This window comes from Puntigrus tetrazona, chromosome 9 (assembly GCF_018831695.1).
Source record: "Puntigrus tetrazona isolate hp1 chromosome 9, ASM1883169v1, whole genome shotgun sequence".
NCBI classification, from domain to species: domain Eukaryota; kingdom Metazoa; phylum Chordata; class Actinopteri; order Cypriniformes; family Cyprinidae; genus Puntigrus; species Puntigrus tetrazona.
The window spans coordinates 16538287-16552744 of NC_056707.1; the positions used below are offsets into that span (position 1 = coordinate 16538287).

Below are 14458 nucleotides of genomic sequence, written 5' to 3' on the forward strand. Positions count from 1 at the left end.
TATTAATTATATTTTTAAACCTTCATTAAGTTTAGAGTTGTTTTTCCCTATAAAAACAAAACAACACAAACAGACCATAAATAACCAGAAAGACATTTTTTATTATTTCCACAAACATGTTATTGGTGGGTTATTCTGTATATTTTAAAAATCTGTCACAAAAAGTAAAACACTCAGAACAAAAAAACAATACATGCAAGTAAACATTCAGGAAATTATAAAACTAACTCAGACAATGTATTGTCAAAATACAATAAGTTTATGTAACAGACCTCACGTTTGTGTCTTACTGATTAAAAGTAGGCAAAACAAAAATCATAAAACCACACCAGCAATGTTCTATAAAGTTATTGGCACAATATCTCTCTCTTCATCAGGATGACTAAGCTATGTACAGTTAAGAACAGCATTGAAGAGGTATATATTTGGAACAACGATTCAGCAAATGTCCATTGCACTCACTGCTTCAGACAATACATCAAGTTTCAGTTTTGTATCGCTGTGATACTGACATAAACGAAAATATTAATGTGCAAACTAGGATGCCAGTCCCAGCAGAAATCCTCCAACAAATCCACCCGAGATAACAATATTCCTCTTCACAAATTCTGTCGACTGTAAGAAAAATACACAGTTTACAGAAAGTAGGATAAGTAACAACTCTCTAAAGTGTAATGTGCACACACTAAATAACATTACAAAATGCTTTATAGAGCTGTAGGAGCTCAAAATAGCTAGCAGACTGTAAAGTTATGACGAATGTATCAAAAAATACCTACTTCTTCTATAAAAGAATTGAGCTCAGGGGCTGCTTTGTTTGCTTTTTTCTTCAAATGCTTTTTTGCTTTATTCACATCCTTTTCCACTTTCCTCCAGTCTACCTGAACATAGCCACTGTGGTTTGCAATCTGAAATGAAAAAAGATGTTTTTCCCAGTTAAGATGACATAGAAGCATAATAAACCCTTAAAAACAATAGTTCACTCAAAAATGTGCATTTGCTAAACATTTACTTACCCTCAGGCAATCCAATGAGTTTGACAAACAATCACTGGAACAGACTTGGAGAAATTAACATCACTTGCTTACTGGTGGAATGGGTGCCGTAGGAATGAAAAAGCAACTTTATTGTTATTATTGAGAAGTTTTGTCAGCTATTGAACTCTCTTTCGGCACCCAACAGCAGAAGATCCACTGGTGAACAAGTGATGCAATGCTAGGTTTGACATATACATGAACGGCCTGAGAGCGATTAAACATTTAGCAAATTTTCATTTTTGAGTATTGGCTACGACATATGATGCGAGCATTTTATATCCCATACTTGTAGCAAAAGAAATCCCCCTCCAACAGCAGTTGCCACAATTTTTCCAACTCTCTGAAAAAGATAACCAGCACACCTGGAGGACAAAGGACAAGTAATTAATGCATTTGTTAGTGTGCATTATTTCATACATGTAGAAATATTACAGGACATATGAAACAGCACAGGTTTCTTAATATATATTAACACCAACCATCCCGACACTCCACCCATCATGATCTGTGAAGCCACGGAGTACTTTTCTGCAATGGGTCCTGTGCTGTTCCCAAAAACACGACTCCACCATTGATGCCTCCTGGCGTAATCTGTGATGTTAACCACCTCATATAATTCATCTTCACTCTCTGCATCTACATCTGAAAACAAAAGCAATTGTTATACATTAGGTAACCACATTATCTCGTCCAAAGTATGGATGCAAGTGAAAATACGCCATTATATAATTAAATTGGATGTTTTGCATTGATAAAACAAATCGTACACATATCATTTGTGTATTTACACCCAAAAACCAACTCTAGGACCACAATCTGTTTTACATTAATGTTTAAAACCGTTTCATATTTTAAACGAACCCCTTTATGATCTGATTTAAAAACAAAGAAAGTTAAGAAACAACGAACATTTCATTAGGTATGATAATAAGCCCATCAAACCTCACCATCGCGCTCTACAATAAAATATCAAACCTGATGGCACTACAAAGGATATTTTGAATGTATTCAGCGACATGCAGTTACAAAGACATGAAACATTAAAACGGTATGTACAATATTTTCAGAGATTTAGCCACATTATATCTGTATAGTCTGTCGACATAATAATCGTTCTACTACGCTGAAAACTCTTGGAATCTCGTTGCATTTAACACATATGGTTAAATAAACACGTTCTCAATCAGGACTATTTATGTAAATGTTTGGTTGGCCAATTTATTTACCTTCACCGCGATCCGCCATTTTATGAGGCTCCGTTCACAGTACCAGAAACCTCTGCAGCTCTACGCACAAACCTACGCAATTTACGTGCGATCGCCGTCCACAGACTCCTACGAACGCGCGCATGCGTTATTCACAAAAAACTCTACGAATTATTTCAAGTGTGTATGTGTGTTTTAATTTTACATTTTAAAATAATGATATGTACAATATCAGAGGTCTTTTAAACATAGAGCCCGAAGCTGACTTAATAATAAATTAATGTAATATAACAATATAGTAACCAAGGGAGTAAAAAGAAAAGAAAGTATTTTTTTTCTTGCTTAGTATTTTGAAGAAAGTAGAGATAATAACATAGAATAGTGGAAGAAAAAAGAAAGAAAGAATGAAAGAAAATTAAAGGCACATGACAGGATAAGAAAAACTCGAACATGATGAGATAATGGGATATAATATTTTATGGGTATTGAATATAATGGTATTCATTATCTGAAAGTTAGGCATTACATCAATGGACAAACAATACTTGAATACTTGACATTGAATGAAATCCTTGTATTAGCGTACATGCAACCAGATATTCCACATTTACCACATTCTCAGGAGGAATGAAAATCATATCAAACCGCCTAATAACTGTAGAAATAAGGCAACATTTTTATTACATCCACAAAACATTTTTTTCGAACAGACAGATGCTTGAGCCAATAACGCGTTTTATGCTGGTGTTACGTAATCATAATAAATCCAGGTGAGCCAATCGCGGCAGGCGAAGATGCGGCGTAAAGTTGAGGGGTTTGTTATTTACCCTCCCCTTGAAAGTTTATATGAAAAAAAGGATCCCAAGACAAGGCGCGTCACGTGGTCCCCACCGAACTCAGCCATTGGCCAAAACAGCAGAGGAGGCGTTCCGACGGCGGCGGCGTGGGTTAGCTTGAGTGACACAATTATAACAAGTTTGAGCTGGCGACTAGGGGGAAGTTTGAGATATTACTAAATAACAATTTGCCGTTAAATCCTGCATTGCTCGTTCTGCATGCATTTTGGTGTACCTGCTACCCGCGACTCATTTATGTCGAGGACAATGTGAAAAAGGGGCTGTTCGGAGGAAATTATTTTCCGTCTGTTCTTTCTTTTGCGTTTAGATCCACGCAAAAAAGGTGCTCGGCTTGCGGTGCGTAAATATTTTCGCTGGAGTTTTTTGTCTATGAAATCGTGCGGAGTGTCAGTGGCCGCTGTAGCTCGCGCTGCTGCTGCTGCTGCTGCTGGTGATGGTGATGAGGAAAAGAAAATGGCGGCGGGAAAAGCGAGTGAAACCGAGGAGGACTTTCCGAAGCTTACGCCGCAAGAAAGGGAGCGCTTAGCCAGCATAGACAGGTCAGTTAAAGCCCCTTTACTTGCACCGATGACCCTCCTTGCATTTTTACGAGCCTTCGCTGCATGTTAAAGCGGCGCAAATGAATGCGGTGCAGGTAAAGTAACACGGAACCGCCTGTGTTGTCCTCTATTTGCAGCACACTGTTTGGATTTCAGAGGCTTCATGAAGATGGCGCCAGAACGAAGGCCTTGCTGTTAAAGGTATGAGTATATGACACTGATGGAGGTCTGGAGACAGATAGCCATAACTCTGCAAATCATGTAATAACACTCTGCGAATATATTTCTAATGCACAGGAAAAAAATGCATAATATTAATACGATACACTACGCAATGACACTCGGGAGTTTGTACAGACACGTATATATTTAATTAATCAGCAGCAATATAAAGTCAGAATAATGCACATAGAGATTCATTGCATTGTACAAAATAATGCAGTATGTGTGAGACTTTTATAAAGGTGTGAATAGATTCTATAAAATGCCAAAGACGCGCGGTATTAAATTCATATTGTACTGTATAGTAACGTTATACTGAAAACAATATATTAAAAGTTGGATGTAGTACATTTTAACTTCATCCGCGTAGAAATACTCGGGTAAAGCAATAAATAGCACATCTGCGTGATTGTTTATTGTCGCGAATTTAAGATGATCGACCAGCTTAAAACTGCTAAATGCGATTGCATGGATATATTACGATATTGTAAGCATTAACTCTTCGTTGAACTGATTTGGGTATCGTGAAAGTGCTATACCAGAAAAAGGACTTGGTTTGGGCTGCACAATGCATGTCAGTGATGAGGAACTGTAGTTGCTCATTGCGGTGATTATTTTTCAGCTTTGAAAGTTTTCAAACTGAGGGTTGCATTAGTTTGGGTGCTGGCTTTGTTGAGCTTTTGCGCAAGTGAACGGCAATTTTGTATTTATAAAGCCATTTTCGCCTGTTATGACCTCGTTCACCCATTGTCAGTGCGACTCTAATGAAGAGTTGAGGGTAACGAGGGTGTTGTTTTTATTCGTTTGCGATCATTTGAATATCAGTTAAGCAATCGACGGCTGTTTGGTTGAATGAATTATCTTGATTGTAGAGAAACGCGCCTTAATATATTATTTTTGAGGCAAAAGGTACATCTGTCGTATGATGATAAACCCTCTTGGTGTGTAAGTTAGCTAGCCGGGCTGTTTATACTCAGGCCAAAGTTGTGAAATATTAGCTTATTTTGACGGTTTTAGACCAGGCTGTATTTTTTAACGTTTCAAGATGCACTTGGAAGGTTAAAGCTCTGATCTCAGTGGTTTACAAGGCAGTGGCTACATGTTAGCTGATTAGCATGATGCTAACCAACTGTAACTGCATGTGAGGAGAGTCATTTGAACGCTACTGGGCTCTTTTCAGTTCAATCTCAACATCCAGGCGTTCAGTAAATCCACAATTAAGTTGCTTGTGAGAACTTGTGTGAGATTTAACGTTGTTAAACCTTAATTCTGAAGGGGTTTGTCCTTATGGTCAAGCAAGTTAACTTTGCCAGGTTGCCTTTGTAAGCAGCATTTGTTGCATCATGTCAGTTAAGGATATTTTGTGTAACTTGATTGTTTTTATTCATACATACCTGTTGTTTATAACATAAGGACATCATATATTTGTGTTTATTGTATGATCCTTGAAGTAAAGTGATTTAAAAAAAAAAAAAAAAAAAAAAGATTAAAAGTCTATGTACCTTTTTAAAAGGGTTAGAATATTAAGTTTAGAAATCCTAAAGTATAAATCTTATCTTGTAGTCCAAACTATAAAAGTAGTTGAATTAATTATGAATTAATAGCTTGAAATGATTGTTTATAGACTTCAGTTTGCCACAAAAATAATTAATGCTTTTTAAAGAATTGACGGTTAATACCATTTCCAGTAATCATTTTAATAGTAACTATGAAGGTTTAATAATAGTTCCAAAGGCCTGTTCACATCAAGAAAGATAAGTACCGGTATAGTTGCATCCACACCAACATAAAACAGTATTTTGGTTATTATAAGCTCTAGCTGTAATTTTGTTAGATTAGGCTCTTTAAAGGTTGTGAGGATTGTGATTCTGATTGGTTGTTAGTGTTTTTTTTTCTATCATTAGCTGGAAAAAAAGATCTTGCTTGATTCCAACAATATCATTCCTCTGTGTCCTTATTGGTTCGCTTTTTTCTGTAATCATGGCTCTTGTTATAACGTAGTAACTTGGTCATCTTTCTGTGAGCAAATATTACTACTATGAGAATAGGGAAGTCCACAATACAGCTATAACGATGGCACAGGGACAATATGATTGCAATATCTTTCAGATTTATTATTCCATTGGATGAATGGTAAAATCATTGACAGAATCTTAACACTTTAAGGAGCTAAAATGTTTAAACATCATTTTTTTTCTGGGTTCTAATGAATCGAACTTTTGTGCTCCGGTGTGGATGCTATAGTTGTAGTTTCCGTTAATTAAAATTTTTGTTTGTTTGAATGGGCCTTAACGTTGGTAGATTGACAGTGGAGATAGACAGGTGTAATGTTTAATTACCATCTCTGTTATGGGCCAGACATTTTGAGGTTGTGGTGGCTCTGCCAAGAATGGGATGATTCATTTGGAAATAGACGTGCGCATCCCTCAATCGCTCCGCTCAGTGCTGTTGTGCTGTTGGTGAAGGCTGCTTGCTGTCTGTCTGCCGCTGTGCAACTCTTCCCACAAACTAGCTATGTCTTTCAAAACGGTCATTGTCCCAGATACAGCAAGCACCTTTTAAAACACCTTGTGAACACAGAGGTTAAATGAGCATTTAGTTTTAGTTTAACTAGATCATGTATTAACCTGTTTAGCACCGATATTTATTTTGGTTTCTAGAGATTGTTTGTAGAGAGATTTTACACTATGTATTTATTATTTAAATGAACAGTTCTGCATTGGTCAGTCTGAATATTTAGCTTGTATGTGTTGAAATTTCATATTGTGCCACCCAATCCTTATTTTAGCAATTTAAAATGGCAAGTAAAATATTCTACTACAAATAGACAATAAAACAGAGTGAAAACTATTCTAAACTTCTTCTGTCAAAGAAAACAACCTTTTCTGTGACCTTCAGCTCTGTTCAACTCGGGTGACCTCGTAGGTGGTGTTGTCATGGTATTAACGTTTCTGTATTAGTACTGATACCAGTGAAAATCCACGGTTCTCTGTACCAATTTTGGTACCAAGCAAACACAAATACATCCTAATTAGAAAACATTTTTATTAATAAAGCCAAGCAAAATTAAAAGGTACAGAAATCAATGGCATTCTTAACTTATTTAAAATTGTCTAATAAAAGTATGGAAACTTCACACAAATTTAATTTGCCATTTAATTAATGACTTTTTACACATTAAATTTTTTTTGGTAAATAATGGTAAATTTACTATTAAAATTTAAACCAAATATTGTATGATTATGTCTTAAAAAATAACATTTATTATTATTATTATTATTATTATTATTTTTAATCTGTAGTGGTAGTTGTAGCCTATCGCATACATTATTCTAAATAAGAGTAATATATTTCTGGCACAATATCCAAAATTTTATTTTGACAGGTTGCCGTGAATACCTTATTTTTGTGCGTATATGATATAACCAGTGTTGGGAAAAGTTACTTTTAAAAAAGTAATACTACTCCCTAAAAGTAATTTTACTCCTTAAAAAAGTAATTGTTACTTTTATGGAAAGTAATGCATTGCATTACTTTTTAAATATGAGCAAGGCTTCATAGCTTGTTTTTAATGTTATTTTTAAATCCAATGAAAATCCCTTTTGTACCAAAATGTGTAATGAATAAACTTAGAGTAAAATCACGTCTGTACAGAAGAATGCAGGAGAAGAAATTTCAACACTCTTAGAAAAATAGAAATAGAAAAAACTGAAGCACAATTGTTAGCTTATCTAGAGTAATTTTTGCTTATTAGTATGGTTGAACTGGATCATCATAGGTCAGCAGCAAAGACATTGATTAATAAAATGGGTTTCGGTACATTTATGTTATTTAAAATATTGTATTTATTATATTAATTTCTTGTCATGATCACTGTTTGCAATTGCAGTTTGCATTTAACTGTTTTAATTCATTTTGATGAATACAATTTTTTTTTTGTGAGAAGAATTAATGCATGTTGACATTTAGTCTAAAACTAAGACCTATTTGAATACTTTTTTGGAAAAATGACTGGTATTTTCTTGTAAATTGAAAAAGTCATTACTTTTTTCAAGTAACTAGTAATATTACGTAACTTGCATTGCTTGTAATGCGTTACCCCCAACACTGGATATAACACTAGCCTTTACTCAAATGGAACTGTAAAATGCATGTAAAATTGCTTTCAGAGCAGTTGTGGAGATGTTGTTTATGCATTCATGTCCTCGCTGAGAATGGCAGATGCTGAAATCATGGCAAGTGTCACACGCACGTTAATATATGCCATTTTTAAACTGAATTCGGAGATTCCTTAAGCATTTTCTGCATCGTGGAAATAATAGGGTCGTACATGTGACTGGTTGGATAATGGGTGCTGCATTGATATATTTACAGAGATGGTTCAGAGTTGTTTGGTCTCCATAATTCTATCAAAGCAGTTAAAAGATCTTTAATGATGCCTTAATAAATCATTTGCTGTGCTTAAATTGAGGTTAAGATGTATTTGAGTAAATGTGATTTGTTTTCTAAAACATCCTATCACCTTACTGTCACTTTTGGTCAATTTAAAGGTGCATCCCACATTTTTTTTTAAAAATAGGCTAAATAGTTAAGAATCCATTCAACCGTACTCTAGGTTTGGCGGTACAAATTTTAGCTTCAGCTTACATAGATCATTGAATCTGATTAGACCGTTAGCATCACATTCAAAAAGGGCCAAAGAGTTTCAACATTTCTCCTATTTAAAACTCAACACTTCTATATTGTGTACTAAGACCAATGGAAAATGAAAAGTTGTGATTTTTCTCTAAGCTGTTATGGCTAGGAACTATACTCTCATTCCGGTGTAATAATCAAGGAAGTTTGCTGCTATATCATAGTCCCAAGCATTTTCAGGAATTTTAATGCTTGGTGTGTGCGGATATACATGACGTATATACATTAGAAATATAAAACACAGATCCTTTGCGTTTTATATCTTCACCTTTGTATATTATGGTAAATATAACAATAGTAATTGACTGTATAGAGTAATAGTTGATTGAAATTACGTAACAGTCACAATTGGTTTGTCCTGGAAATTGATTTCCAAAATTCAAGATAGACTGGTTAGATTCTCTAGGTGGGCCTGCTGACTTGTGTTCACATTTGCTCTTTGCTTCTCAGGCTGTTCGCTGCTATGACGTCTACATCTTAAAAGCTGAAGGGAAAGTGGAGCCAGAGGTGTTTTGCCAGTTAGGTCACTTCAACCTATTACTGGAAGATTATCCTAAAGGTGAGTTCTAACTCGCAATGTTTCTTCTATTGTCATTTAAAAAATATCACAATCAGTATCGATACGTTTCTCTTGTTTTCTTCTCAGCATTATCTGCATACCAGAGATACTACAGTTTACAGTCAGACTACTGGAAGGTAAGGGATGCTTGATTCTCGTTGATTTGTGCACTTGCACAGATTATACTTGTTGTAAAATCTTAATTTATTGTGAGTTAATTGTGATAAGATCATGCCCACTTTCGGAGCTGGTTGTAGATGAATCTGTCTAAAGCAGCTGTGTTCAGCTTCACCCTGATCAAACACTATTGAACCATCAAGTAAGACCTCCAGAAACACTTTAATTACAAACAGTTGTGTTGAAGCAGCTTTGGAACCAAGATTTCCAGGAACAGGATTGGGCACCACTGTTCTAATGCATCGTAGAAGATATAGAAACACAAGTCTGCTAAGCAATAATTATACAGTAAGAACTAAACAAATGTACATGCACAAGACTCAATGGACTATCTGTAGCATAGTGTACATTATTATTGAAAACGATTTATTTTGATGTGTCAGCGGTCTGTAAGAAAGTTTGTGAATGTGAAATGAGATACTGTAGGAGTGTCAGTAATAGCCTCTGACAGTTCTAGGTTCTCTCCTTGAACGAGTGACGCTTTTAGCTGTGAATTTTCCACGGCAGAGTAAACTTTCAATGCGATTTGACTTCAGATACGACTGTCAACTGTAGAAGTGTCATCTCTCACATATCAGGCACTAAGCCTCAGCATACGGCTAATAGAAACTGATTTCCAGCACAGATAGACTGATGTGAGTTATTAGGTAGTTTCTAACCGTTTATACTATAAATACAATTTTAGCATTGGCACATAGTGCTTGGCAGTATACTTGTTAATATGGAATACCAGTGTTTATTTTTTTTAATAGGAATTTTTCAAATACCACAATACCTGTGTATCCCATTTAAACAACGTGTGTAATGCAAATCAGTTTAAAATGAGTCTCTGTTGCAGTGTGTCTAGGAACAGCTGTATGTGTTACTTAGCATCAAAGTTCTAAACCTGAAGCTGTACCACAAATATCCACCACCTTCTGCTTTTTTTTTTTTTTTTTTGATTAAACCTTAGCTATGGTTCAGTTGGAAGATGTCTCCAGTACTGAGCTCTGACTTTCCCCGTCTCTCTTGGCATCTGCTCTGTGCAGCGAGTGCCAGAGAAGCAGCCGTACTGCTGCAGATTTGTCAGTAAATGACAACTAAACAGCGTTTCCAAGCAACTGTCCCTTACTTAATTATGGACACATGAGCATAGTTCGTCTGTTAATATTATTCATTTTTTTTTTTTGTTTGTTGTTTTTTTGTCGATGCAGACAGGGTACAGCATTAGAGAAGTATGGTTATAGCCAAAACCACCACATAGCCGATCTTCAGTGTAGATGCACGTTGAATTTATCAGATGAGAATTGCTCCTGGTTAACATGTATTAATGTGTCGTGTTTAGTCACTATTTAGTGTGGAAAATTTTCCACAACATTAGCTCATTGTGACTGTAAAATATGTCCTTCTAAGCCTATCTACTGCAGCATTTCCACTCTGTCAGTAGAAAATGTGGTTAACACATGATCATGCATGAAAAAAAGGCATTATTTAAAAAAAAAAAAAGTAATATAATTTGGTCATACTGCCCAGCGTTACTGGCAGTTTGGACACCTGAATGGAAAATTTGCCAATGGAAACATTGCAGACCGCAGCTGTGGAAGTTGAAAATTTCATGCTTTCTCCAAAGCTTAGCCTTCCCTCTCTCCTCTGACTTAATATTTTGCTCTCAGAGTCAAGGCATGTGCTAAATTTGTGCCTGCGCTGAAGGAGTTAAAGGGTGCTGTCTCAGCACTCAGACAGCTGTGTGTGATTTGTGCAGGTGTGATGAGCGGCCCGTGTGCATCACCGTCAGCCTGTCAGAATGATGCACCATGCACTTTGCAGTCGGTGCTTCTCTGGCGTGTTTTATTCTGCACCTGTCCTGACTTCACAGTGCTGTCTAAGGCCTTGTGAGACAGTCATCCTTTTTAGATTCTAGAAGTACAATGCACTGTCGTTGAAAAACCCATGTAATTGTTGACTTCCTGATTGCCATTGAACAGAGCCGCATTCAATTTTAAGACAGTCTTGTCATTTGAGTGCATTGGATTGCAATATCGGTTTCACAAATGCAAAAGCAAAATTTTTTTCTATTTAAATTTTTTTTATACTATTTGTTTATTCTGGTTAAAATATAACAGCCTGAAATATACATTGTTGTTAACTGATAATCCTGCGTTCTTGCATTTTAAGATTGCATATTGGATAAAGCATTTTTGGTCGTTTTAAGTGTGTAGTAATATTTTGGCTGTCTAGCTTAAGCTATTTGACTTTTCTGTCACTGCTTTAAAGTAGAAAACTCAGTAAAAATTGAAATTGGTTACAAGTTTTGTGGTTTACGCCACACATACAGGCTGTCATGAAACTCACCCTGTCTATAAGAAAATGCTGAATGGGGTTTGTATTTGTTTGACCATATAGCCTTAATTTTAATTTTTCAATTATTCACTTCATCAACTTACCATCTAGTTTCATCATCTAACGAAAGTGCATTTGTGGGGAAGAAAAACCGCAGTGGCTTTCAGTTTGAGTCACGCTTTGCCTCTGTGAACACCGATAAGAGGTTCAGACACGATAATGTTTCATTGATCCATTTTGTCTTGCGCATTCCGTTATGTAAATATAACCTTTTGTGGTTGCGGGAGACGAAGACTTCGCCAACTTTTTAGTTTACCACATGCTCATTAGCTGCAGACGTTTCTGTCCCCTGCTGAGTGCAGATGTGTCAGACCCGCTGTGAGGGTAAACCATCCTTACTCATGCTTACGGTGCCATCCTTTATTAGAAAGCCATTCTGCTGATTAATTCACCTATGATGAATTAATGAATATTTTCTTCTCATTTGTTTACATGTTTCTAACGCTCAGCTTTATTTTTTTTTTCCAGAATGCTGCCTTTTTATATGGCCTTGGTTTGGTTTACTTCCATTACAATGCTTTTCACTGGTAAGTACACAATTACTGTGTTCTGTGATGCATTTTTCACATTCGTTCCATCTAGATTCCTTTTCTTTTTTCATCCGTAACTTAACATTATTGAAATATCATCCCTAATAGCATTTTTCATGACCTGAAGTGTGATGTTGATGCTTTCTCAGCGTACAGTTTAGTCTTTGTTGTCGTTGTTGCTGTTATTAAAAACTGCAGAGAGTATGTGCATAATTTTCCTTTTTCCATTTTCTGTTGGAGAATAACTGAAGTGTTGTTTTGGGCAATTTTTTTTGGTGGCTTTGTCTAAAATATGGCTAAGCAACTAATTAGACTAAAATCATTCTTGAGATGGCATTAAATCACAAAATAATATGTTAATAATATGTTAAATGTATGGTCTGTGTGGTAAGAGTAAAGAGGCTCTTCATTTTTCTTTTGCTTGTAGTCTACTAAAGTGTGTGTGTGTGTGTGTGTGTGTGTGTGTGTGTGTGTGTAGAGTGGGGTTGGGGGGTGTATGGCTGTTGTTAGTGTCTTCCAATTTGCACATGATCCACAAACTTTCGCTCCGAAAGGTGATATAAATTTGGTTCACAGGGCCAGTTATAATTAACCTAGTGTGTGGTTGTTTGTTTTCCTAGTTTTGTATTGGTGTGTCTGCAATATTTTTCAAGTAAACACCCAAAAGGATAGTTGGCAGTGCTGGCTACATTACTGGAGAAGTGTCAACAATGTTGACAAATTGTAAAATAAATTTTTGCGTTTCTGATCTTTTGTATTATATACATTTGTCTTTGGATCACTTGAATAATTTACGGTCCTCTATCCTCACTTAAACTCTTGAAAGCACAACACTCAGGCAGAAGGTGATTACTACAAGATGTAATAAGCCATTGATTTAATTTATATTTAACAGTTCAGTTTTGACTTAAAAGATGTTGTTTGGTCTTAATCAAGTATTAAAACACGGTCAAATATGTTTCAAATGTGCAGTAGGGCTATTTATTACACATGGATTCAGTACAACATCTGCTTCTCTTAGCATTCACACAGTGCTTGGGATAATTTGTTGCTGTAAATCCTACCAACATATAGGCTATAGTTTTTATTGAACAAGTTTTTGTCTGACTACTTTAAAGGCCTAAAAACAGTATTGATGAGTGTTCACTTCAGTTTATAGGATTATACCCTTTCTAATCAGGTTGAGTTAGATTACATTTAACAATCTAAATCTCCCAAAGACCATTATTGTGTTCAGTTGGTTATCTTGTACAGTCACAGAATGGTGGTCGGGTCTTGAAGGATAATGGGAAAAGCATCACATTCCCTCATTCATGAATCGGTCAACATTTTTTTTTTTTCCTCCCCAATAGTGTTTTAAGGTCAATTTTATATATTAATGCATAGCATATACATTTTTGTAGGATATTGGTAATGATTTGGCAAATTGTGATATTTACTACTGGAGGTCCCCTCTTTCCTTGTCTTAGGGCAGTGCAGCGCACCCCCCCAGATGCCCATTCTGGACAGAGAAGGTAGGCATACCATATTGGTTTTGTAAGGGTATGCCTCAGACATGCTCTGTTAGATATGTTCAGCTTCCTTAAGCAGCAAGAATATTTGCATTAACTTGGCACATAAAGTACATTGATGTGTATAATGGATTAAAAAAAAGGAATGACATTGATAGTTGTTAATCTTCATCGTTGAACAGTAGGTATGGAAATTTATGCTGCAGTTTTAAGTGGCTGGGGTTGAAAGCACTAATAAGTTCATATTTGTTAAGGCTCTTACATTTATTATGAGAAATGTTAGTTAATTTTATTTTAAAGAAGTTCTTTGTAAATCGTCCTATTGATTAGTTTACTTGTTTAGGTGGATGAAATGATCATTCCTCTAATGCAGTGGTTTTCACATTTCTGCCCGTTTTGCATGTCTGTCTAATTTCCGCACCTGTTCGGATCATAGGCTCATTAGGAAAGAGCTATATGAAGTCAATGAGTGTCACATAAGGCTGGGTACACACTAAAAGATTTTTTTTTAGTATTATAAGATTTTAAAAATATGAAAGATCACAAACTTGAGGACAAACCAATCCTAGCTTTCACCGTTTTGCTCCTATAGTGTGTGTGTGTGTGTGTGCTGCATTTTGATGAAGACAACATGCCACAAACCTACAGATATTTGAACCAGAGCTCTGATTCTGTTAACGCAGAATTTCGCAAAACCCCTTGAGACTTGAGAATGAATGTTTTACAGGACGCGTTGTATAAACAGTC

The 14458-nt window shown here is 35.8% G+C and overlaps 2 protein-coding genes across 8 annotated transcripts in view; one reads left to right on the forward strand and one right to left on the reverse strand.

Moving 5' to 3' along the window:
* Nucleotides 1–81: 81 nt before the first annotated feature.
* On the reverse strand, nucleotides 82–2365 carry fundc1 (FUN14 domain containing 1). Its single transcript, XM_043248169.1, has 5 exons — nucleotides 2264–2365; nucleotides 1517–1679; nucleotides 1324–1399; nucleotides 780–908; nucleotides 82–615 (listed from the first exon to the last, which is right to left on the reverse strand). Exons 1-5 carry the CDS (start codon nucleotides 2280–2282, stop codon nucleotides 538–540), a joined length of 465 nt encoding a protein of 154 aa, XP_043104104.1. The 5' UTR covers nucleotides 2283–2365; the 3' UTR covers nucleotides 82–537.
* Nucleotides 2366–2945: 580 nt separating this feature from the next.
* The window catches only part of kdm6a (lysine (K)-specific demethylase 6A), a 39082-nt gene continuing 27569 nt past the window's right edge, over nucleotides 2946–14458 (forward strand). For 2 of the 7 annotated variants that reach the window (XM_043248773.1, XM_043248774.1), the window contains exons 1-6: nucleotides 2948–3638; nucleotides 3776–3839; nucleotides 9006–9114; nucleotides 9202–9251; nucleotides 12139–12197; nucleotides 13670–13714. In XM_043248773.1, the coding sequence (XP_043104708.1) occupies nucleotides 3469–3638; nucleotides 3776–3839; nucleotides 9006–9114; nucleotides 9202–9251; nucleotides 12139–12197; nucleotides 13670–13714 (497 nt within the window). In that variant the 5' untranslated portion in view covers nucleotides 2948–3468. Of the gene's footprint in view, nucleotides 3639–3775; nucleotides 3840–9005; nucleotides 9115–9201; nucleotides 9252–12138; nucleotides 12198–13669; nucleotides 13715–14458 lie in introns of all 7 variants that reach the window. The other 5 variants (XM_043248770.1, XM_043248769.1, XM_043248772.1 and 2 more) reach the window with 5 other exon arrangements.